Raw genomic sequence first — 22,922 nt, forward strand, 5'->3', positions numbered from 1 at the left:
AGAGAAAAAAATTAATGCAAATTATTGAATACTCAGACTTGTTCAGTTTCCTAATGAGGAACAAAATAAAAAACAACTGTTATGAGTATATTTTAATCTAGAGTTGAAGCAATTAGTGGCTGTGTGTTGCAGTACTCAGGACAGACATATATTCAAAAGATGTCTGGTTAAAATTAATAAAATGTTTTGAAGGTGGCATTGAGACAGAAAGCATTTAGTCATGAAAGACATTTTGTCTGCCTCTATTTCAATATACAACACATCAAACAATAATGGCAATGGCAGTACCTGAAGTAAAAAAAAAAAATTATCTTCACTTTCAGCTCTTTCTCAATACTCTTTGCCCTGACTTTAGCTAAGAAGGTAAAAATACAATTTAACTTTATTATTTCTTCTGGAATAACACAGCAAACTGTTGCTTTTATTTCCATTATAGTAACATGCATGAGTTAATCACGGTCTTCAGCGAGAAGTTTGAGGCCAAATTATTTCCAACTAGCAATTTATCAAAGTAAGACCTCAGAAAATAGCTGGAAAAGAGAGCAGAGTATTTAAGCAGAGAAGAATATTTATGTAACATGTTACATGACCATTTTAAATTGCTAAAAAAAGAAAGAGCTAACTTGCTGGAACAGTGAGTCCTTGCCTCTAAGAGGACAAGGTACAACACTGGGTATGAAAATGGAAAAAAGATAAAAATTCATAGCTTACATAAATTTCATTACACGTGCAGTTGCCCAGAAAGCAAAGAATTAACATCTACCTTTGAAACATCTCAGAACAGGAGCCCATTTCCACATCTCTGTACATCTGGAATCCATCAAGAATCAATGGAAATGCTGCAGATTATAATATTAACTCTGCAACAGATTTCCATGAGTGGAACGTGACATCACAGTTTGGGAAATTTATGATGTGGTTTGGAGTTGTAATTGATAATATGGCTTAGAGCCTCCTTCTCTAAATTGCCCATAGAGAGGAATAAATATTGGATAATAATTTTTATTCCAAATTAGAATAAATTGAAAACTTTATACTTCATTATTTTTTAAGTTAAAATATTCCTCAGAATTTAAAATAGAATATATTGAAATACTTTTAAATGTTGAACTGTTTGCTTCATTAACACAATACATAATTTTTGCATGAATAAAAGAGTGTGGCCAAGCAATATAAAACAGTAAGTAATGATATCAAAATGAAATTACTATGCCAAAGACAAGATTTCAACATTCAAAACTGAAAATCACATTGTCCAAAATGTGTGAAAGCACACTTGAAGTAAACTGTCTAAACCTTCTTCACAAAGTTTATACAGAAAACACTCCTTCATGCAAAACTTGCAAGAGAAAACTAAAAAGAAAGAGAAAGCACCAGAAAATACTTCTAACAAATATATCTTCTGCCAACCATACTACTCTGAATCTGACAGCTTAGTGACCTTCACAAATAAGCTGTCTCAGCTGAGATCCTGATAACAAATACATAATTATCTGAATCATCATTACAGAATTAACAGACCCAATTTGGCAGACAAGACTGCAGGCCTGAGAAGAAACAAATTTGCCTTTTTATCCTAAAGATGGCTGCTCTAGGATGGGGCCAAAAACTAACATTTGAAATTAGTTACACTAATTCTCATGTAATGCCAGTCCTACAATAAAACAAATTTTCTTACGCCACATTTTTAAAGTACTCCTAATTTTAACTTTCCAAGTGCAACTTACAGATTTGTAGAAAATGTTAGGCTTCCAACTAGCTTTGGCTGAACTTAAAAATCAATATTCCACATGCAGAAGAAATTCAGTCAGTCCTATGCCTAAAGTAGTGTGCAAGTGCAGAAATCACACTCTGCATTTCCCTCTGAGGCACTGGTTAAATAAGATGGTCTGCATTCAACAAGGAACTCTCAGCTATGGATACCCCTCTCAAAACTAAAGATGTGCTTTATCCCTGGGGAGAAAAATATCATGGAAAACACAGGCAAAAACTGGGTTAAAGCTGAATGACTCTTAACATGGGAGGCTGATATCTAAATTCTGTCAAAAACCTGATTGATTCTCCCATTCCCTTGTTTGAGTAAATTTATTTCTACAAAGTGCCTGAAGTTTAATTTATCTCACTAAAGAGGCTCTGGGTTTTTACTGCAGTATTAATGGGTCAAAGCCAATCTGTAGTTACAGATTTGGAAAAACAATACATGGTTGGTCTAATGATTCATACAAGTTTCTCATACAAATTGCCTATAAACTTTGTCAGATTGGAGAAACAAGCAAATATCAAGTTGCTTCTGGTTCCTCTCAACTCTACAGCGCCACATAGAAAGTATGGGGGACACATTTGATTTCTACAGCAGTAAATTAAAAATACAATCAAATCTGATTGCTAAAAAATGTAATAATTTAAAGTTTATAGCACTGTTGTTCTCCTTGCACTTCACACATCCCTAAATAAAGACACAGCTGCAGAGGTAAAGCAGAACTTCTGGCTGAAGTGGTTGGCAGTTGACAGCACCAGCTGCTCCTTGGGCAGTGTTTCAGCAGGACTGGTCAATAGTGTGGCTTTGGTGCAGTTTTGGGGCTCAATTCATGAGTAACTCACCCCAGGAGTGACTTCAGCACCAGCCTCAGCTCCTGATCCACAGAGCTCTTCTCTCTCAGGGGTCAGAAATGTTGATTAAATGGAAATTGTCACTTCTGCTTTCTCTGTACCCAGTTGTTTTCCTTTTTTCTCATTATGTTTCTGCTGCTACTCATTTTATGCTTTCACTCTGTAGATTTCTTCCTCCAGTGCCTTTCTCCCTACAGTCCTGCTGCACCTAAAATGAACAGATCCAAACTGCAACTGGATGCAATTTGGATCAAAACTGTGCAGGTTCCATCTCCTCCTGCTCAGCACAAACACTGATTGTGAAAATTCAACAGAATTGATGCACTGAATAGGCCCTGAAACAATCCCAAATACATGAGCTCAGTATATGCAGACAGATAAATCCAAACACACTTTCCCAAAGGTACTAAAACCTAAAACATAAACATACTAAATATACTAAAGTCCTTCTGCATCACACCGAAAGAGATAACAAGCAAAATTGTTCAAGTGCCAACCACATTCTCATATGAAGAATAACCCTGTCCTGGGCAAAACACACCAGGAAAATGGATGGATGAGTGGCAAATATGAGTCTGTGTCTCTGAAATCTGCCACAAAAGAATCACTTAAAGAGAGAAAACTAAAAAAGCACTACAAGTGAAATAAATATGTGTGTATATATACCTTCATAGATGCAAAAGTGTTTAAAAATGCAATTTTTATGCATCCATTATGCAAACATTTGAGCTAGACAGAATGGCATACAAAGTACTGGTTTTACTGTCTCTTAATCCAAGAAAAAAATTAATGGACAACAAAATGTAAGGATTAGAAATGTGAAACTTTGGCTTTTAAAGACACAGACTTTAAGCACTGTACAGCTTATTTATCTGCCACAAAACACAACTGAGTGCTTGTTAAAGAGTGTCTAGAACGAAAAATGACAAAAATTCAAGGATTTGGTTTAGCAAATGGAAACAAGGCAGAATCAGCCAACTGTGCTGCTGCACACAACAATTCCAGGTTTATCCCCTCCTGCACAGCACTCCTTTGAAGAAAATCCAATTGCTGATGAACAAATTAGAGCAGACTTAAATGAGCCTTTAAGAAGGATCATGAAGCAGCTGCAGGTATAAACAGCAGCTTCCAAAGGCAAAGTTAACAGGCACTACAAATGCATCCCATGGGAAAGGACTGCAGCTCCAGCTGGACAATGGGTACACTTCATGCTGAGGACCAGTGATGGCAAGTGGGGAAAACTGAACAAGGAGGCACAGGGTGAAAACATTACTCTTCATGAGTACATGAGGCTGCTGATGCACACAGATACATCCCTGAAGCCTTTATGAGTAACAGAAAACAATGTGGAAGTCTGGAGGGAGCTCATAAGTCTGCTGTGTAGCACCCACCATCTGTTTCCATTCCAAAATGCTTTATTCACTGCTCAGCTTTGCTCCTGTAACAAAAAAATATTCGCCCTAGGGGGTTGCATCCTAGGAGTAATGATGTAGCACATTCAGTTTAGACTTGTTGATCACATTAAGGACTGCTGTCTTAGCCAGAAATGTGTTACTGAGAAAAGGCTCCCTGTTCCACAACATCACTATGGCAACTGTGGGAAGATTCAAACTTACTCCTGCACTGCACTCAGGAGACTTTAGCTTCAGCAAACAGGGAGAACTCAGATTTATTTAGTGTCTGGTGCACTGTCCCAGGGGTTCACACACAGAACTGCTGTACTTAACCTCTCAACATTAGGTTACTATCCAGAAATACTGATTAGAAAATGTAAATCGTTCTGCTAACCTCTTTCAAAAGACACCTTGTGCAACAGATACACTCTCCCTGTGTAAATGTTTTCTAAGTATATTGATGTCTTTGTTAAATTCTTAATGCTTTGGGCTGTGGAATAAGTAAAAAATCAATAGGGACATAAATTTTAAAAAGGATTGCAATGATTATCTGTGTTTTTGACTATTGGTGGCAAAAGGTAGTTTGACCTCCCACTACCTGCAATACTTGATTTCATTTTTTCCTGACTTATATCCCAATCTCTGGGTTTTGTCCCAAACCCAGAGATTTCATCAAGCATGGAATCAGACTACACCTCAATAAATACAACTAGAAGTAAGCTGTTACAAGAAGCAAGGACTCTTAAGGAAATATATTTCAAGTACTCTGTGGAAGAAATACAACACACCTAGTAAAAATCAAAAACAAAATGTCAGAAAAAAATTCCCAGGAAAAAAAAATTTTGAAATCAATAATGGTTGATGCTTGAGAAAAACCAACAGCCACAGGACACTGCAGAGGCCACAACTAACACAATGTTGTCATGGTGTACAGAGAATATTGGTGGAGAAGGGAGAAGTCATTTGGTGAGAATACAATGGTGACACAAGTTAATGGCCCTGAATACACAGCACTGTTTAATGCTTGTTAACAATCATTAACAGTGGCACCAGTATCGATGCAGCAACAGGGATCAGCATCCTTGATCTGAGCAGAAACTGCCCTAGAGCTGCTTCTAAGCAAGCAAGGAATGTGGCACCTTGGGGACATCAAAACCAGGAGAGCAGAAAGGGGCAGTCTGTGCAGCAGGTGACAGTGACACTGACACTGTGCTGGGGCAGGGCAGATCTGTGACACTGCCACCAGCATTGCTTAAAGACTAGACCAGAGCCAGGAGGGAAAACTGAGGGAAAAACCTTATTGTGGTACAAATGATGGAAGAAAGAATTTTAATGAGGACAAAACACCAAAGCAACCACCCACAAAAACTAAAACTAATGAGAAAATAAAAATTCTATCTAAACCAAAATTGTCCACTGCTTGAGAAACCACAATTCCTGGATCAAAGGACACCACAAAGCACATTATACAGGGGTGGTACCTCCACCACCTTTCCCTGAATGACCAATTACCATCCACAGCTGCTCACAGAGAATCTGCAGCATCAGCACCAGCACAGCCCCAGTCAATCCCCCAATGAGAGAATTGAATAATTCAATCTGTTTCACAAAAACATTGTTTGAATTCTTTTGTTTAAGAAGTAATTTTAATAAATCAGTGGAATGGTATCTATCAAGCCTTTTATTCCCCTTTTTAGCAGTTTCTGAGAGAAACATCAGCCAACCTGCTTTATATATCTTCTCAAATTTTCTGGGTCTTTCTCAAAACTTTGTCTTCAGACTTGGCAAAACCTGGGTGTGTATTTCACACAACTTGCTGGAGTTTTAGGACAGAAGAGTTTTAGTTGAAAGCCTCCGACGACTGGAGTGCTATCTTAGGATTTTTTCACGTGTTCTTCCACCGCTGCTTTGTGCATCACAGAGAATCAAAATCCAACCCCTCTGCTGCCTTTCAGAAATAAACTCTTCACAGAGAGCCACAGGCAACAAAACAACTCCCTGGCCTTGCTTCCAGCTCCAGGCTCTGCTCAGAGAGATTCCAACAAGAAATGAAAGCTCAGTGCAGAGCTGGCACGAGTGACACTGAGCACACCCCTCTGCCCAAGCCCTGATGAGCATTAATGCATCACATCACAGCAAATATGTGAGCACCCAGCACAGCCCCTGCTGCACCAAAAATGCTCCTGCACACAATGGCTGAATTCCAGACTTTCATCTCATTTAGGGGACAGGGAAAAAAAAAATAGAACTTCACTCTTAATATCCATCACTGATTGCAAGAGTAATACCAATATATATAAACATGTAATTCTAAAATTTCTTTGTTTCTTGAATCCAACTCAGCAACAAATTTCTGGAGCAGAATCTCTTCTCTCATTGCTCAGAGTTGGATTATTTCTTGCACTTGACCCTTTTCCATCGACAAACATCAGAACACACTCAGCTCTGGGAAAACAAGTTGGTGTTGATCTCATGCACAGGAAAAGCTTCCTTTAAGAAGTGCCAAATGTTTTAAACCATATTTTTACTGCACAAAGTTGGCATAAGTGCTGCTGTGGAATCTGTGTGCCCTGCTTCCCAAACCACTTCCATTTTTATCATAAATAATTTTAAAGCAATTCCAACCACCTTCATGCCAGGTTTCCCAGCCCACTTTTTATTTTATTTTTCAGGATAGACAAGAGGCAACAGAGACCCAAGGGGAGCACCAGCTCCAGCAAAAGCCACTGTCTACACATTTCACTCCCCAGGTGACAAAGTACAGCATGAGAAACGTGCCAGGGATAACCACAGATAAAATCATGGGCAGACACTCTCCCAGTTGCTCTTTAAGGAAAGCAAACATGTTATGAGAAGCTGAAGTAATGCTTCTTCAGCCAGGTAATATCTTCCCATGTTAATTGTAATACACAGTCTGCAAAACATGACAGTGAAGCCACTGGTCAACTGTAAAGTAAAAATGCTTTTAAATTACAAATTTTCCTTTTCTTTTTTTTTTTTTTTTTTTTTCTTTTGAGAGACTGTATAAAATAAATGTGAAGAGAGTAGAGGGATTTCCTCCCCAAACCAGTCCCGTGGTTTCTCTGATGTTCAAAAGGGGTGTCATCACTCATTCTCTTTTCTCCTCACTGCATAAAAATAATGATGCCAACATCAGAATTAGCAATTAGTCAGTAAATGAAGGCTTCTGCTGAGGCTAATACAGGAAATCTGGAAATACCATAAAAACTCAAAATTAAAACAAGTAAATAAAATTAATGTAAGGGTTTGAGTTAAAAAAAAAAAAAAAACAAACAACAAAAAACAAAAAACACACCTGGAGTGAAAATATTTCTGACTTAGATGGAGTGGTTTCCTCCAAAAGATGAAATACATTAAAACTATAAAAGAGGAAGAAATCACAAAAAAAGAGTTGAAGAATCTTTGCCTTGAAAATATATGTGCATGAAGAAATTATTTGCTTTGAAAATTAAAGTGAACAGCGTGTGCCTTCTGAGACTGCTGGCACAACCTTGGATTTTCTGGTGGACAAAGTGACAAACCCAATTCCAAAGCAGGGGTTACAGAAAGAGAATGAGGTGCAAACACAGCCTTCCTCCAGAAGCTCTTGCTGGAATCTTCATTCATGCTTGGGCTGCTTGTGCAAAGAAAGGAACTCAGCTTCCCCCTGAAATGTCACTGCAAACCCTTTCTCCCCAGCTGGCACACACAGACAAAAACACACCAAAAATACAAAAAAATACACATTTTTGCTGAGCTTCAGCATGAGACAGGATTCCAGGTACATCATTCAGATTGCAGCTCCTTCTGCAACACTCTTTATTAAAATATATTTATTAAAATATATAAAAAGTACTGTCATTGTGCTGACTACACTCCCATCAGCCAGAGTGTGACCAAGGAGCCAGTGCACTCTATCATATACAGGAAAGATTGGCAAAGAATGTCTGGGAAGAAAAAAGTGCAAGCAACTCATATATTGACAGAGGAATAAACACAAATATTCTGAATTTTACTGTCATTAACAGCTATAGTCCCTGAAAGAAGAGATGTAAGCACAGACCTCAGTAATAAAATGCAAATCTGTTGAGTCCTCAATATTTCCCACAGGAAGGCATACATATTTCTAAGTAACTTAAGAGAAATTGGGAAAGCATCCTGAAAAAAAATCATCAATGAGCTGTCATGTTCAACTGCTTCCATTATTCACTGGCACCACTTTAAATTCTTATTTCCTATTAGAAAACCTGAACATCAATAATGCTAAAGGAAGATGTTCTCTCATTTAAGGTCTCCAAAACTGGAATGCCTTCTGAAATTAAACACCTTTCCAGCTAACAGGGATTGGACTGTTAATGGTTGTGTGTACTCTCCACCATGTCCTTTTTCAGCCAGTGATCAGATTTATAACTAACAAAGTTTAGTACAGTACTAAGTTATTTTCAACAAAATTTCTAGTTATTTTCCATATTTTCTTACCCTTTCCTTTGGAAATTCTTTCAGAGAAAGAAAAAAAAAATCCAAGTCAGGTTTGAAAAAATATAAAGTGCCTTTGAAATAAACCAAAATAGAAAGAGAAGAAATGGAAAGGAAGAAGAAATCTGGGTGTCTGCACAGGTCCATCTTTGCATATTATATAAAATGGGAATATATCTTGTCACTTTTAAGACTAGTTCATAGTGTTTCTTTTATCTTCTTCAGTAACATCTGATTATCTCAAAGACCAACATCTCCTCTCCAACTTTAGGTATTTGCATGATTATTGACTTTGGTGGCAAGCACATAAAATTGTGGACTCAGTTTCAAGCAGAAAAGGAAATGGACTGTGAAAACTTCTGCATTTCAGGGTTTCTCTTATTAAAGAGCACTCTAGAAATAGCTACATGGGGATGGATTTTGTAGTGAAGGAACTTTCAAACAAGGAAGAAATAATGCACTTGGAAGATAATGTCAGAGAAATTCAAAGATCAGTAGGGAAGGTTTCATTCAAGGGCAGCAGTTAAATACCAGGCATTACCTACAGACAGTGATTCATCCTCCACTTGAAATCCTTAAATCTTTCTTTTTGTTTTTCTACAAAACATGCTCCAGACCTATCTTCAATCTCTATTCCTACACCTTCCCAGGAGGTAAAGATGATAAAACTTCCAGATGGACACAAATTATCCTATTCCAAGAGGAGCAAAAGGTAGTAAGTAGCTATTTATTTTCTGCTAAAATCATCCCACAGAGTTCACTTACCCTGCCAATACCCAAAGAAAGTGCCAAATGCTCCCCTCCAGCTGCACAGTAATGAATCTGAAGTCAGAGATTTCATTTCCCATGCATATAATGCCATCACTGCAATGCCACATTGCCAGGAAATAAAGTTTAAAAAATAAGGAAGCAGAAATGCTGCTTTGCAAGACTATCCCTTTGATTTTTTTTATTGCCCAAGATATTGGATATCATTAACTATATTGGCTATTTTCAAGGAAAATTAAAAAAAAATACCAAACTTGTACATTTTTTCCTGTGTTTATCAAAAATATTAAACAATTCATAAATACTTAAATACTCCCACTTTTTCTTTATTTCTCTCACACACACATACTCTAATAAACAAAATGTCCTTTCTTTCCTCTTTTTTTAAATCTATTAGACTTCATTGTTTCTTTGGCCAATAAAATCAGGAGAACACCTAACTGCAAGCTTAGAAGTTTTCACACTGACTCAGAAAACCATCATTGCAGAAAAAGTGGATAATGTACTGTTAATAAAACACAGGGTCTTTCCCCTAAAATAGAATTTTTAATGCTGCTTTCAAGAGATGGAAAAGGTCATAGCTGTACAATCTCATAGCCTTTAGACTGGATTGTTTACACAATATTTTGCATGGTACTAATACAAATTACAGCTTTTGCATGATGCTAATAAAATTATATTTCACTGTAGAGGCTTTTTAGGATGGACCTTGAAGACCACAGGAGAAACCTGTATCCAAGCAAGGGTTTAGCATCAAATTCCACATTTCTTTTTACCACATCTGGAAAACTCATAAAAGAAGCTTTGCTCTTATTACAGGCTGTAGAAGAGAGTTAAGAAATACAATAAACTACATGTTTATAGCATCACTGATATTTAATATAACTCCATCCACAGCCTTTGAGTTTTATTGTCCTGGTTTTTGAAATTAGTACTATTTTTATGCATAGAATATTATGCACATGCTATGAAGAACTAGTAGAGTTCTTAGGAGAATAATCTCACGGATTTTTAAGTAACAAGAGTAATAGATGGAACCAGCATAATGATCTTCTTCCACTATGTACTCACCTGCTTTCAGTGGGCACTTTGGTTTACAATTCTGGGTCTGTGATAACTTTATTTGACAATTAGGAGCTGTGTTTTCAGATAGGGTGGGGTCAGAGGCAGCTGTTTTGTGAATTTAGCAGAGAACAAAATTGAATTGAAACCCACTTTATGGTTTCATTAGCAAATTCTTACAGGAAAAGACTTTTCTACCAATCACAAGAAACTTCTCCTCTTGGCAAAAGAATTGTTCCAGCTTTACCCAGTATCACATTTTTTTGCACTGACTGCAGACAGGAGCCAGCCCAAAGAAGAAACTAAGGGCAACTCAGCACAGGGGGGAGATGTCATTGGAGTAGCTGGGGAAAGGGAGGGGCAGGAAACAAAACTGAGCATCCCTTCCCTTAGCCCTAAAATAATGGATAATAAATAACACCAGAGCAGGTCCTGAAAAAAAACCAAAAAACAAAAAACATGACCACACTTTTTATGCTTTTGCTTTTAAATACACTTATCCTTATGATACCCACTTCATTCTTCAGAGTTTATCATAAAGCAATAATTCAATCACACAGCTCCCTGCTAAGTAAAGCAGTTCTAGTTATAGTTGACTGCCAAAGTTGATAAAATTGAAGCATTATTTCCATGCAAAGTCATTCTGAATTTACACACAGCCACCAGACTGCCAGGCTCCTGCCTTGCACTCCTCAACAGTTCTGCCTTGCCCAGTTTTGCACAAATCCTGTGTACAAAATTCCTTTGATTCCATCACCTGCAGTAACACCCAGATTACCACACTGACACAAACCAGACAGCTGCTAATGCATTAAATGTACATTTCTTACAAACAGAGGAAAGGGAACAGGCATCAAGAGAAAAGGAAGTCAATGAGTTGAAAAGAAGAGCTTGATTTCTTCTTTTTTACATTAAAACTGCTTAATGTTGGAAGAATCTGCATGTCATGCACAAATCATTTAATAAATTAGAATACTAAATACAGTTTGTAGCTATCAGAAAATTACTATGACTGTACTAGCATATTGAAATATTCAAGTCTTTTCTAGATGTGAAGAGAACCAGTTCTCAAATCCCAAAGTTCAGATATTAATGGAGTTGATCTTCTTGTGAATCCACAAACAAGATCAGTTATTACACATAATTCCTCATCACTGCTTCCAACTGAGGCAGGAGCATGAACAGATAATTTTAGTGGGTTTCTACTAGACAGAGCTTTAAAATTAGAAAGCCACTTCAAAAATTAATGAAAGAGACGTGATTCAGAGCAGCAAGGAAAACTGGGACACTGGCCAATTTCAAGAGAGTTTGAAATTTTAACAGTTTTTTTTTTTTTCCTCAGTGACTGGATAATATAATTCAATACTTAAAATTTTTACCTAGTTTCAAATTAAGTGAGATCTTATAAACTTACCATTAATCCATTTGGCTTCTGGATTATGAACTATGAACTCTTTTCTGAAGAGATCTTCCAAAGATAATCTGTTTTCTGATGAATTTGCGAGTTCATCTAAAATAAACACAACAAGATCATTTTAGATAATTATTGAAAACAATATACTCAGTGTTGTTTGCAAAACACTAGAATTATAGAACCAGAAGTCCTGTTGAAATTGGCAACAATATCTTGCTCTTTTTGTTGGTTTTTTTTTTTTTTTTCCCACAACAAGGAAAAGTATCATTTTTGTTGAGTAAAGCTTCAGGAAACAAATAATTAGTACCTTTTGGACAGGCAAGCTACAAGATTTAATGTTTGGGTTTTTATCATATTGAGGCTTTCTCAGCAAAGCTCTTTCTTACCACAGCCCCACACCACAAAAAATTACACACCAATACCAAAATTTCCTGACAGCCAAAGGATGTTGTCATATTGGGTACTTTACCCTGAGAGAAACTAGATAAAAAACTCCTACAAGTAAATTTGGAACCAACTTCACCAACTCAACAATTTAAAATTAAATTTTAAAACATCTACATGCACTTTTTATAGCCTGTGCTTGCTGTCTAGTGAACAACATAACTTGGCTAAAGGCTTGTGTTTTTCCCAAACATGACAGAACCCAGGAATATTGTGCCTTTGAACATTAGCCAACACTGAGTTACAAAATAAAACAAAATAAAACCATTTTCCTGCATCTAAAATCATCTCCACACTTTAGAAAACTAAAAAAGAAGTTCTCTAAATATGTATTCTTGTGCAGCAACAATTCAACAATGAGCTGCTGCACTAACTGGTGATGTTGAACCATTGCTACCAAAGCAGAAGTTTTAGTGTGAAAAGACAAACCCACAACGATCCCAAGCAATAATCACTGGCAGCAGCTTGCACTTCACCTGACTGCTTTAGGCTGTTTGGAACAGCAGCTGCCATAAGCTGTGCTGTTTGTTGCCTGTGCCCTTGCAAAAAGATGCACTTGTGCACTTCCCAAACAACCAGTGGAATGCCCAGCCAGGTTTGTAAAATAATTTTGCATTATTGGGCAGTTTACCATAAATTACTGCACTCTTTCTATTCTCTATGAGCTTTTCTTTCCATGAGAGGAACTTTGTGTTGGGCAGATTTTTGTCTTTACTGCTATTAAACAGTGCAGTGATGACAGATACTCTTTTTGTATGGGTCTGTCATCACAGCAGTCAAGCAGCAATCTTGTTATCTTTGTGTCAACCCACGATGTTACCAGGACATTTTTAACAAAGAAACCTGCTTTGTAAAGGTCATATCCTGTAATACATTTTGGATGAAAACGTGACCCTTCAAAGAGAATAAAGTCAATCAATAGTTCTGTCATTGGTCTTTATTCAGCCAAATTTCTCAATTAGAGGGGCAGCTGAAAGCTCACTGGAATGGACAGCACTATGATATTTTTACCTTTAAATGTCAGCACTGCCTGCTGCAGTCACTCCAGCTGGTATTAATAAGGTACATCCTCGGTGTACTGAAGAGAAACTCCCTTTTAATGCACATCATGAATTTACAATGGGCACGAGGCCATGCCAGCTGCTCACACCCCAGCCCTGCTGCATTTTTCATGCTGCTCCCTCCCAGGGGGCAGCAGGGCTCAGGGATGCACTCACCACTGTAATCAACTCTTCTTGCACTTCATGTCTTGTAAGGCCAAGCATGCAGAGTTGTCCAAATCCTCTCTCATAAGACAAACACTCTAATCCTTAGATAAGCCTTTTGCCCTCTTCCTACCTTCCAGGAATCAAAATAGTCAGTTTAGGTTTGGTTTTTTCTCATCTGCCAGTCCAGCATGGGACACAATCTACCACTTGCAGTCTTACCAGAGCTTTACATCAGAGCAACATTATCTCTCTTGATTTATACCTAATCCCTGTGTTTACACATCATGGGACCTTGTTAGCTCTTGCTCCTGCCACACACTGTGTTTTTATCTTCAAAGTAAGCACATGTTGTTATGTGTGCTCTATTCAGCTCCACAAATACATTCCTGTGTCTTCAAAACACTGCTTCTGACTTAGCAGCATCAAACACTGGGCTCTTCACATGCCCATTATCCCCTTTCTCCATACCCTTGTTGACAACCTACCCTCAACAAGCTGTTTTCCATCACCTATTTGGATTCAACACACCCTGGCCCTGATACTGTTTAGAATTCCAAATGTGTTCCCCTTCTAACCTTACCTGAGTCTCTTTCTACTTATTGTGACCCTTTATTTCCTGCCAGTTTGCCAAGTAGCAATCAAGCTCACACAAGCTGTTATGTTGTCAAAGACTGCCTTACCTGTGAGGGATTTTTTTTTCAACTGCTTAAATAAAATCACTAAAACAATACATCAGCTGAGTACAGAGAAGAAAGGAACACCAGCTCTGCTCTCTGCTTTCTATCATATCCCTGGCAAGAAATCTCGATATAAATTGGATTTTAAAGTAAGTTTTAAATTATGGCTAATTTTTGTAAACTGAAAAAAAAATGCCATCTTCAAGCAGCCCTGGCACCAGAGAAGCTGTGGCTGCCCCATCCTGGAGGTGCTCCAATCCAGGAGAGGGCTTGGAGCCACCTGGGAGAGTGGAAAGTGTCCCCCAAGGCAGGGGGCTGGAATGTCATGATCTTTAAGGCCCCTTCCAATCTTTGATTCTAGGATGTACCTGTTTTATTTTAAAGACCTCCTTTTACTGTTTTGTATTTATTACATTACAAAACAGCCTACTATCTCTTTTCCCTTTCCATTTTAAATTTTATTTAATTATTCCTTGAAGGAACGACGTTTCCAATGTTCTCACATTGTTTACCACAGATTTCTGTATTTCAGTCTGAAATTTTATAGATATATATTTATGTATAGCAAATTACTCATTACAGAAGATACAAACAAAATCAGATACTAAAGATAAATTACTACTTTTAACTGTACATTCAATTAAAAACAGTTCACATACTGGCATGTATTAATTCTAAGTGACAAACTGGTGTGTGCTTACTAGAGGACTCCAAAACTTGAAATTGATGGCCTTGCTACTTTTCATGAGTTTATAGGATATTATTTTTGCAGGTTAAATGTAGTCTAAACAACTCATAAAATTTGCCTGCTAACTTAGCAAATAAAACTAATAATTATGTACTGTAGTATGCCATTAACTGAAGCTCCCTACTGACTTTTCTGTTGAAAATAACAAAATTACACTAGGAATTAGGATAAAGGCTTGATGGAAAATGCCATCTGAAAAGTGGAAAAACATCACTAGTAAACTGTATGTAAGCTAGCAGGTGTAACTGGGAATTTGCATCGCTCACTTTGTGTTATCATGACAAAGGAAAGAATCTTGCCAGAAAATAGTCAGATATCAAAACCTGCCTGCCAATTTATAGTAGTTACAGGGAGTTATACAGAATTGAACAGAAACCTGAGTCTTATTGCAGTGAATATATCCATATCACCCAAAAAAAAAAAAAAAAAAAGAAATTGTAGTTGGCTTTCTTTTCCTTTAAAAGTAGTATGAGAGAGGGTTTGGAGAGGTTGGTCCTAACCCTGAACACTTTACCTACTGGACATAATCCAAACTGATTCTCTTCCCAGAGCTTGATTTTTCTCAACCCTTTCCACAAAAAGCATTTTCTGACTTTGTGTCTGACCTAAATGTTCTCTCAAGTAATTCTTCTGGAAGGGTGTCCTTTTTTTCCCATCATGAGTGAGTTTTCCTGGAGTCTATGATTAGAGGCAGGTGCCACTTTGCTCACCAGTAAGTGCACATATCAGCAGGCATGGTTTAAATGCCAACATCAGTAGCTCAGTGAGGGACTCCTAGAAAAGGCATTTGAATCTTCTACACTTTCAGAAGCTGGAAGTTAACATGAAGATAGAAGTAGTGTCAGACCCAAGAGGAAAAAACAGCTTTAAGTGTTGTGGCAAAACACCTGTACAGAGGAGGCCAAATCCATACAACTCTTAGGCTGCTCTTAAGTGGTTTTTTTATATAAAAGCTTTCAGCTGCTAATACTTTCAATTGAACATTTGTCAGTTTTGAAATACAGATCAACAGTGGTTGATCAGATAGGTTTCCACATAATTCCTACAATTTGGAATGCACTGTCATGAGGCAAAGCAAGAACAAGTTGATTCAAAGGCAGAAATTATTTAAAGGCACTTATATGTAAAAATCTACCTATGACTATTTCAGTATATGCAGGTGTGAGATGAAACCTCAAAAACAGGAAATAGAATAAAAGCAGAAGAAAGGTGCCTGTGTTATATCTATACTGACATGCAAACCAATGATGGCATCTCATGGACAGTCACCTGTATCTCTGCACTGGCCTCTAATTCCCAATACAAAGATATATTTATTTCCCAAGGTATTTTCTTTTATTTTCTCTTAAATACTTCTCCAGCAATCTGTTCCAAATATTAAACAAAAATCACTAGATTCACAATGCAGTTGCCCCAGAGGACAGACAGGCTCCTGTTCTGAAACTTTCATATTTTTCCACTCCAGTCCTCTGCTTTAACAAGGGCAACTTCATTCTTTGGCATCTCTGTGCACTTTCTTTATCATTGCATTTTCTAATTTCAAAGAAAACCAGCAGGGATATTTGCCTGCAAGCCTTCTACTCCCAGGTATGGAGCAGTGTGGCAATTTCCATTTGCTGGGAGCAATGGGGTTTATTTAATGTGCTCCTTAGTCCATGGGGGCTCACAGAGAGTTCCTGAGCCTCAACAAGTGGTTACTGGGCTGAGAGTTCACTCAGACTCTGCCAATAATGTTTTATACTTGATGGTTCATTCCTCCTCTTTTCCATCTCTTTGTTGAGAACACTAAGGCATTTATTAAGATTCTGAGCATTATAATAAATGAAAAGCATAATAAAATGATCAGAAATGTTGTTAATATTGTTAGTACTATACATTTACTCAAACCACAACCATAATTTTAACACAGAGGTTTCAGATTTGAACAAAAGCTAGAATATTAATAGGTCAAGATGCACCTCTTATTTCAACTGAGATCCTGCTTAGTATTATATAGTCAAGTTATATTTCATGCAATAAAAGATAATACAAAAATAAAATCAAGAATTTTCTTTTGTTTTTAATATCATTTCTATCTTTAGTGGAAGCTAAAATCTCTTGTCTTTTGCAAATTAATTTTGCAAATAAATTGCACTTTCTTTTAAAAACATGCCATCCCATATGGAAGCATCAATCCCTCTGTTAAAAAGCAGAAAAACTCTTGCTCAAAATTTGAGAGAAGTAAAATGACAACTGTTAGTGTACAAAGACCTAAGAGTTTCTTATATTGTGGACAAAACAATGTGGAAATAATTGCAGGCAAAAGAGATCATTGCTGTTGTGTTTGACATATCAGTAAGTACACTTTTGCCTCCAAAAAATACCAGTGAAACAATCAGGCTTCTGAGCAATAACCATCTGAAATTATCATCATTTCCATAAAAAGAATCAGCATGATGTACAGTGTTTAGGGGAATTTACATGAAATCTAAAAAGCACCCATCCATACAGGCAGAACTAAACAGGGAGAGAACTCTCTGATGCTCAAAATAGTACTGGAAATTAATGCTGAAACATCCCAAGGTAACACAGGACATTTGCACAGAATATCTTCATTCAGACCTATCATATTGTATGAGAAGGATTTTCAAATCCAAATATTTATAATAACAAATTAGCATCAACTTGGAACTGAGCACTTCACAACAGCCAGATGTGAGGGGGTCTCTGCTTTTTTCCTCCCCTCAAATACTGGACATCCCAAAGTCATCTTAACACATACCCACACAAAACAGCTTCAGCTGTAGTGCTTAGTACCTGCTAGCAATCCCACAGAGTAGCAAAATATCTGCTCCCCAAACCATATTAATAATTCATAATAATCAACCAAATTAATGATGAAAGTGAAGAGGGAACAGCAATGATTAGGGCCAAAACAGGGCAATACCTGTCCTACAATGTATCTCCAAAGTTTTCCATGGCAAGCACTTCCAACCCACAAGAAAGTTCAGTTTTATAGACCCAGATCCTTCTGGGAGAAGGGTTTTTATTTATATCAAGCCTCACAGTCTCTCTGGGATATCTTAAAGCATCTGAGCTGACAGAACTAGTTTTCACTCGCATGACTTGAACTGAAATGTAGGTCCCAGCTTACACAAGTTTTCAACCAAGATCTCTGGATTTTGAAACAGCCTCAGAGATGTTGTAATTCACTGCGCTTTTTAACATATTTTTTTTAAAAGTTAACATTCCCCTAGGTTGTTTATTCTTTTTCTATGAATGCCTTCAAAGACTTCAGTTTATGTTTTTACATCATCAATTATTCTATATAGATATAAGAGCCACAACTGAAAGTTATTATCGTAGATTCCAGCAAACACTTGATGTTTTGCAAGTCTTCAGAACAAAAGCTGCCTCACTTCGAAACAAAATCAGTCTTCTGTCTTAAAGTGTTCCAGGATACACTACCATGTGCCCTCAAAATCTCTTTTTTATTATTCCCTGAAGAAGGCTCCTATTCACTGAGACTACAGCAGCACAACTTTGCTTTCATTTTTCTCAACATGATCTAAGTGGAAATAAGCAAACACTCACTTTGGAGAGCACCATGCATAAGGAGCAGATATTTATACAAAACAGAGGAATTAGCCCATCCATAGTGCTCCTGCATACTCTTTCCAGCTGCCTCATCCCCTCTGACAAGCAAAGCTTTTTGATCCTTTTCCATTCAGCCTCTCCACCTTCCTTTAAAGCAGCAGCACTCTGCTGCTGTACTTGCTCCTGCACAGACTCAGCCAGCTTCCCTCTGGGATTTCATTTCATCAGGTGGCCAAACAGCCTGGAACCATTGTTTAACTGCAAAGTAACTTTCTGCTCTAAACAAACTGAGCACTTGAATGGCAGAATATGTGCAGACCAATATGCACTATCTAGGCATGCCATGGGAATCAGGTGCTTTACATTCTAACTTCAAAACTGGCTAAAGGATTCAAAGAATTTTTTTTTTCCTTTAAAATGTGTGCAGTGTTTGCTCTTTTTGTCTACTTCTTGCCCTCTCCCTTTTTTTTTTTTTTGTTTCTGTGACTGAACCATTACTTTCCCCTTTTTGGTTCTGAAAGAAAGAAAGGGGAAGAAGCTTGTGCATGTACATATGGAACATCCATGTTTGTGATTCAGTGAAAAGTTGCATTCTTGGAATCAGTTTTCCTTGGCAAAAAAGTTTCTCTTAGTTCATCTGTGAATCTGAAATTACACCAAAAACCAAAATCAAACTCTTGAAGTCAGCTCACACCTGCTGAGGCTCACAAGGATTTCTGCAGCCCCCTCAAGACTGACCCAATCCTAAGGACCTATTCCAACCCCAAACATTTCTGCTCTGGAATGACTCCACAGCTCCCAAGTCCCTACAGGCACCAAATTTAATAGCCACAAGTTAAAAATGCTTAAAGGCAAGAGACACTTTAACATTGATTGCTTTTGATGACTGCATTATGAATCATACACCTTTAATAAGATAAAATAAAGAAGTAGGTTACCTGGGGTTAAAAGAATGACTGACATAGTGATGAGTGAACAAACAACTAGAATCACCAGCAGCGCAATAGCAATTCCCTTCCAGTTCCTCTGCGGAGGGCTGTTACTTCCAAGTTCCTACAGGAATGGAAAAACATGAAATAAAAGGAAAAGACCACGTTTCATAAACATACATTTCCAGAACTATTAGTGACAGGAAAATTGCTCTGTGCACGCTCACAATCACAGCACGGGAGGTGATCATGATCCCTCCCTTCTCCACAGAGCCATCCAAAGGTGTGCAACTCATGCTTTTTTAATAGGTATCTTTCTTTTTTTAAAATGTATATATGTAATTTTATACCCCTAAGAGACAATCAAATGATCTCATGCAAGCTGTCCAAAATACAACTGGTGTTAAAATGTCCTGAACATAAACTTCAGGACAATATCAACCAGCAGTTTATAAGATAATTACAGAAATGAAATGTAGCAATTTACTGTAATTCCACCTAACATGGTATGGACCATAAAGGTTTAAATACACATCCTTTTTAATGCACACTATTAAACTTATTTGTAATAGAAAACATTAGCAAAACTGCCTGAGGCTGCAAGTATTCCATCTGAAGCTACAAGCTCTTTTTCTCTATGCAGTAGATCAACTGTAAACTGCTCCCTTATTAGTTATAAAAAAAACAACAGTAGCTTATAACAAATGTTAAATGAATGCTTCTGTAACTACCAGTGCACTTAGGCTTGCATCCTCTGTGGTTACATGTTTAACTCCTTTTACATTTTTTCAATAAAGGAATGCATTGCCCACGTTCATGGTACAGTTTGAGACCAAACAGCACATCAACATCTAACAACACAACAACAAAACTAGTACAACTGTTTCTTCCTTCCCTCAAAGACAACAGCATTTTTTTCTTCCTAGATTTGGCAAGCAGAAATGTTTCTTTGCCACAATTACACGTGCCTTTAGTATCTCAAAATTAAATGCCATGGTAAGATTTCCAAAAAAAAAAAAAAAAAAAAAAAAAAAAAAACCACCACCTAACCACCTGCTATGTTTTACAGGCTTCCAAAAGCAGGGTAACATTTTTTCACATTACATTATTTAATTCTGCATTTCTGGGTTATAATGAGTGTGAAATGGGTAAGTCTTGAAAGAAAGTGGCAATGTTCTCGTGTCTTCTTGGCATAGCAGCAATAGTGTCTTTAACTTTTCAATGTTGTTTTTTTAACTCCTTGCTAGTTCACTTCTACCTATAAAAGACAGTTTGTCTCCCTGGTCCTCTTTTTTCCAGAAAATAAAAGGGGAATTGCCCAACACAACCTCTAAGCAATCCCACAGAGAATTCTCACAGCAGTCCTCAGCCCATCACAGCTCCCAGCAAGGAATGTCCCCACTCCCCAGCACATCTTCTGCCCATGGACCCATCATCCTGCCCATTTTTGAGATGTTTAGTCTCCCCAGAGTGGCAGAGCAGCCATTCTGTCACCTGCTTCAGGCTGGTCAGCACAGGAGCAGCTCCCTGACCTGAGAGGTGCCTTTGATCATCCCAAAATCTCCTCCTGGTGCTGATGCTGAGCCCGTGTCAGGCAATGGATGATGTTCATGTGCAGAAGGGACTGAGGACAGCTGCACACAGGATTTGTGGCCAGTCCCCCCAACACTTTGCAGCTTTCCTGGGATCACTGTGGAAGAACTTGATCACCACAACCAACAACACCTCTGAGATACCTGTGGGGGTTTTACTGAAGTTTAGGACTCCTGTCTTCAGCACTCCGGGAAAAAAATGGTGCAAGCATAAACTGCCTCCTTTTTCCACCCCACTGGCCCTGCTTCCCAAGCACTTCCAAGCCTGCCTGCTTCCATCATTTTCTTTCCTACCCTGTGAAATACAAATTCCCACAGCTTGTGTAGCCTTAGACACAGGTCTTCAAGCATGACTGCTCCATCAGCCCCGTGGGTGATCCCCAGGTTGTGAGCATTGTGTGGTTCCATCCTCTACAGCCATGCTGACATTGCAAGGATCCACAGCTTTTCCACAAAAATACAGAATTTCTGCATCCTGCAGTGAACTCAGATCTAACCTATTATTTTCCCTTAACTAAGAATTATTTTAAAGTGTTAATAGGTCAGGCTAGGAAACACAAACTTATTCTAAAAATCACAGCATTAGTTTTATTTAAATGACACTTGACAGAGTCCAATCTAAGACAAGAACTAGAAGCTCACAGAACCAAGTGGTGGTGACAACTGGAGCTTCCCTCAGAGCATCATGAAACCAAAGAACTGACTTCAAATGACAGAAGCTGGACAACTTGATGAATGTACAAAAGCTTCTAAAAAATGTACCAAGTCCTCATTATTCACAAGGTTCTTCTCTGCAGACATGAATATTGTTCAGTTTCTAAAAATAAAGCTTAATTTTAAATAATTCTGCAAATTTGTGCAAGTAGAATATCAAGGAGGTGAATCAAGAACTGAGCATACAAAGCTCATTGGTACTCACAGAGTGAAAGAAGAGAGTTTCCAGTTGATTGAAAGCTTGGAGACTGGCATAAAAAGAAGGACTTGTCTCAAATTAAGATACTAGATTTTAATATTTGGATAAAAATTATAATTTGCATCCAATTATTGTATTAGAAATTATTAAAGGTCATGATGATGTTTTGATATTGAGTGATAACATTCTTGTAAGACATTCTTGTAAGACATTTATGAAGTTAGGGTACACAAACAATATTTGATGAAATATTAGAAAAAATACTATAATAAAGTGAATTCATAGCACAGCCACTATTGAGGGCATCTCCAATTAACTTTTTTGATGCTAACCAATGCAACTCTTGGACTGTAACCTACAAAATTTTAAACCAGTGTAAGCTGCAGTTCTTCAACAATAAAATATTTTTAGCCTCGCACTGCTTTTCAAAATGGCCATAAGCAAAAAGCAGTTAAATAGATCTTTGGACTGTGTATCACTGGCAAGGCAGAAGCTGTGATTTCTGAGTGATAAGAAGATAGAGGCATTCAAGAGGAAACATCACAGAGAGCCATACAATGAGAAGCTTTTGACACCATGTAGTTTCCCCATAACTATCTGCTAACTGGGACATGACAACAATGCAGGAACAGATGGAGATTTAAGGATTTAATCTTCTAAACAGGCTTTTTTATTAATGTGGTTTGAAAAAATACTCTTGAATATGGTGGTTTATACAGAACACTACCTATAATGTTATTATGGATTTTACAGTCTAACTCTAATGAATCAGAAAATGGCTGCGTGAAGAATAATACAACTGCAAGTTTTCTCATTATTTATAGTAGCTTTTTCACAAACCATTTAATTGCATTGTTGCCAAAAACAATCCTCAAGTAATACACATTTCTGAATGTAATTTGTGATTGAGTAATACCTTACTAAAACATAGCTAAAAAGAGAAAAATGGAACCTTGCATGCACAAAACCACTGTACACCAATGTTAGAGATTCCAATGGCTCCTGCTGCCAAATGCTAAAGACCACATTTACCAAGAGCTTACAAGCACTCACCATCAGATCTCAATGCATGCAACCAAAGAACAAATCCTAAAGTTTCTGTGATTGTCTC

At 37.5% G+C, this 22,922-nt stretch overlaps 2 protein-coding genes across 2 annotated transcripts in view; both read right to left on the reverse strand.

Moving 5' to 3' along the window:
* Positions 1 to 22,922, reverse strand: part of DDX18 (DEAD-box helicase 18) — a 701,862-nt gene that overhangs the window by 548,990 nt on the left and 129,950 nt on the right. The window lies entirely within an intron of this gene.
* DPP10 (dipeptidyl peptidase like 10) overlaps positions 1 to 22,922 on the reverse strand; it is a 240,593-nt gene that overhangs the window by 171,199 nt on the left and 46,472 nt on the right. The window contains exons 2-3 of the mRNA XM_033064168.2: positions 19,316 to 19,430; positions 11,725 to 11,820 (exon numbers count right to left, since the gene is read on the reverse strand). Of these exons, the coding sequence (XP_032920059.1) occupies positions 11,725 to 11,820; positions 19,316 to 19,430 (211 nt within the window). The remainder of the gene's footprint in view (positions 1 to 11,724; positions 11,821 to 19,315; positions 19,431 to 22,922) is intronic.

This window comes from Catharus ustulatus, chromosome 7 (assembly GCF_009819885.2).
Source record: "Catharus ustulatus isolate bCatUst1 chromosome 7, bCatUst1.pri.v2, whole genome shotgun sequence".
In the NCBI taxonomy this organism is placed as follows: Eukaryota; Metazoa; Chordata; class Aves; order Passeriformes; family Turdidae; genus Catharus; species Catharus ustulatus.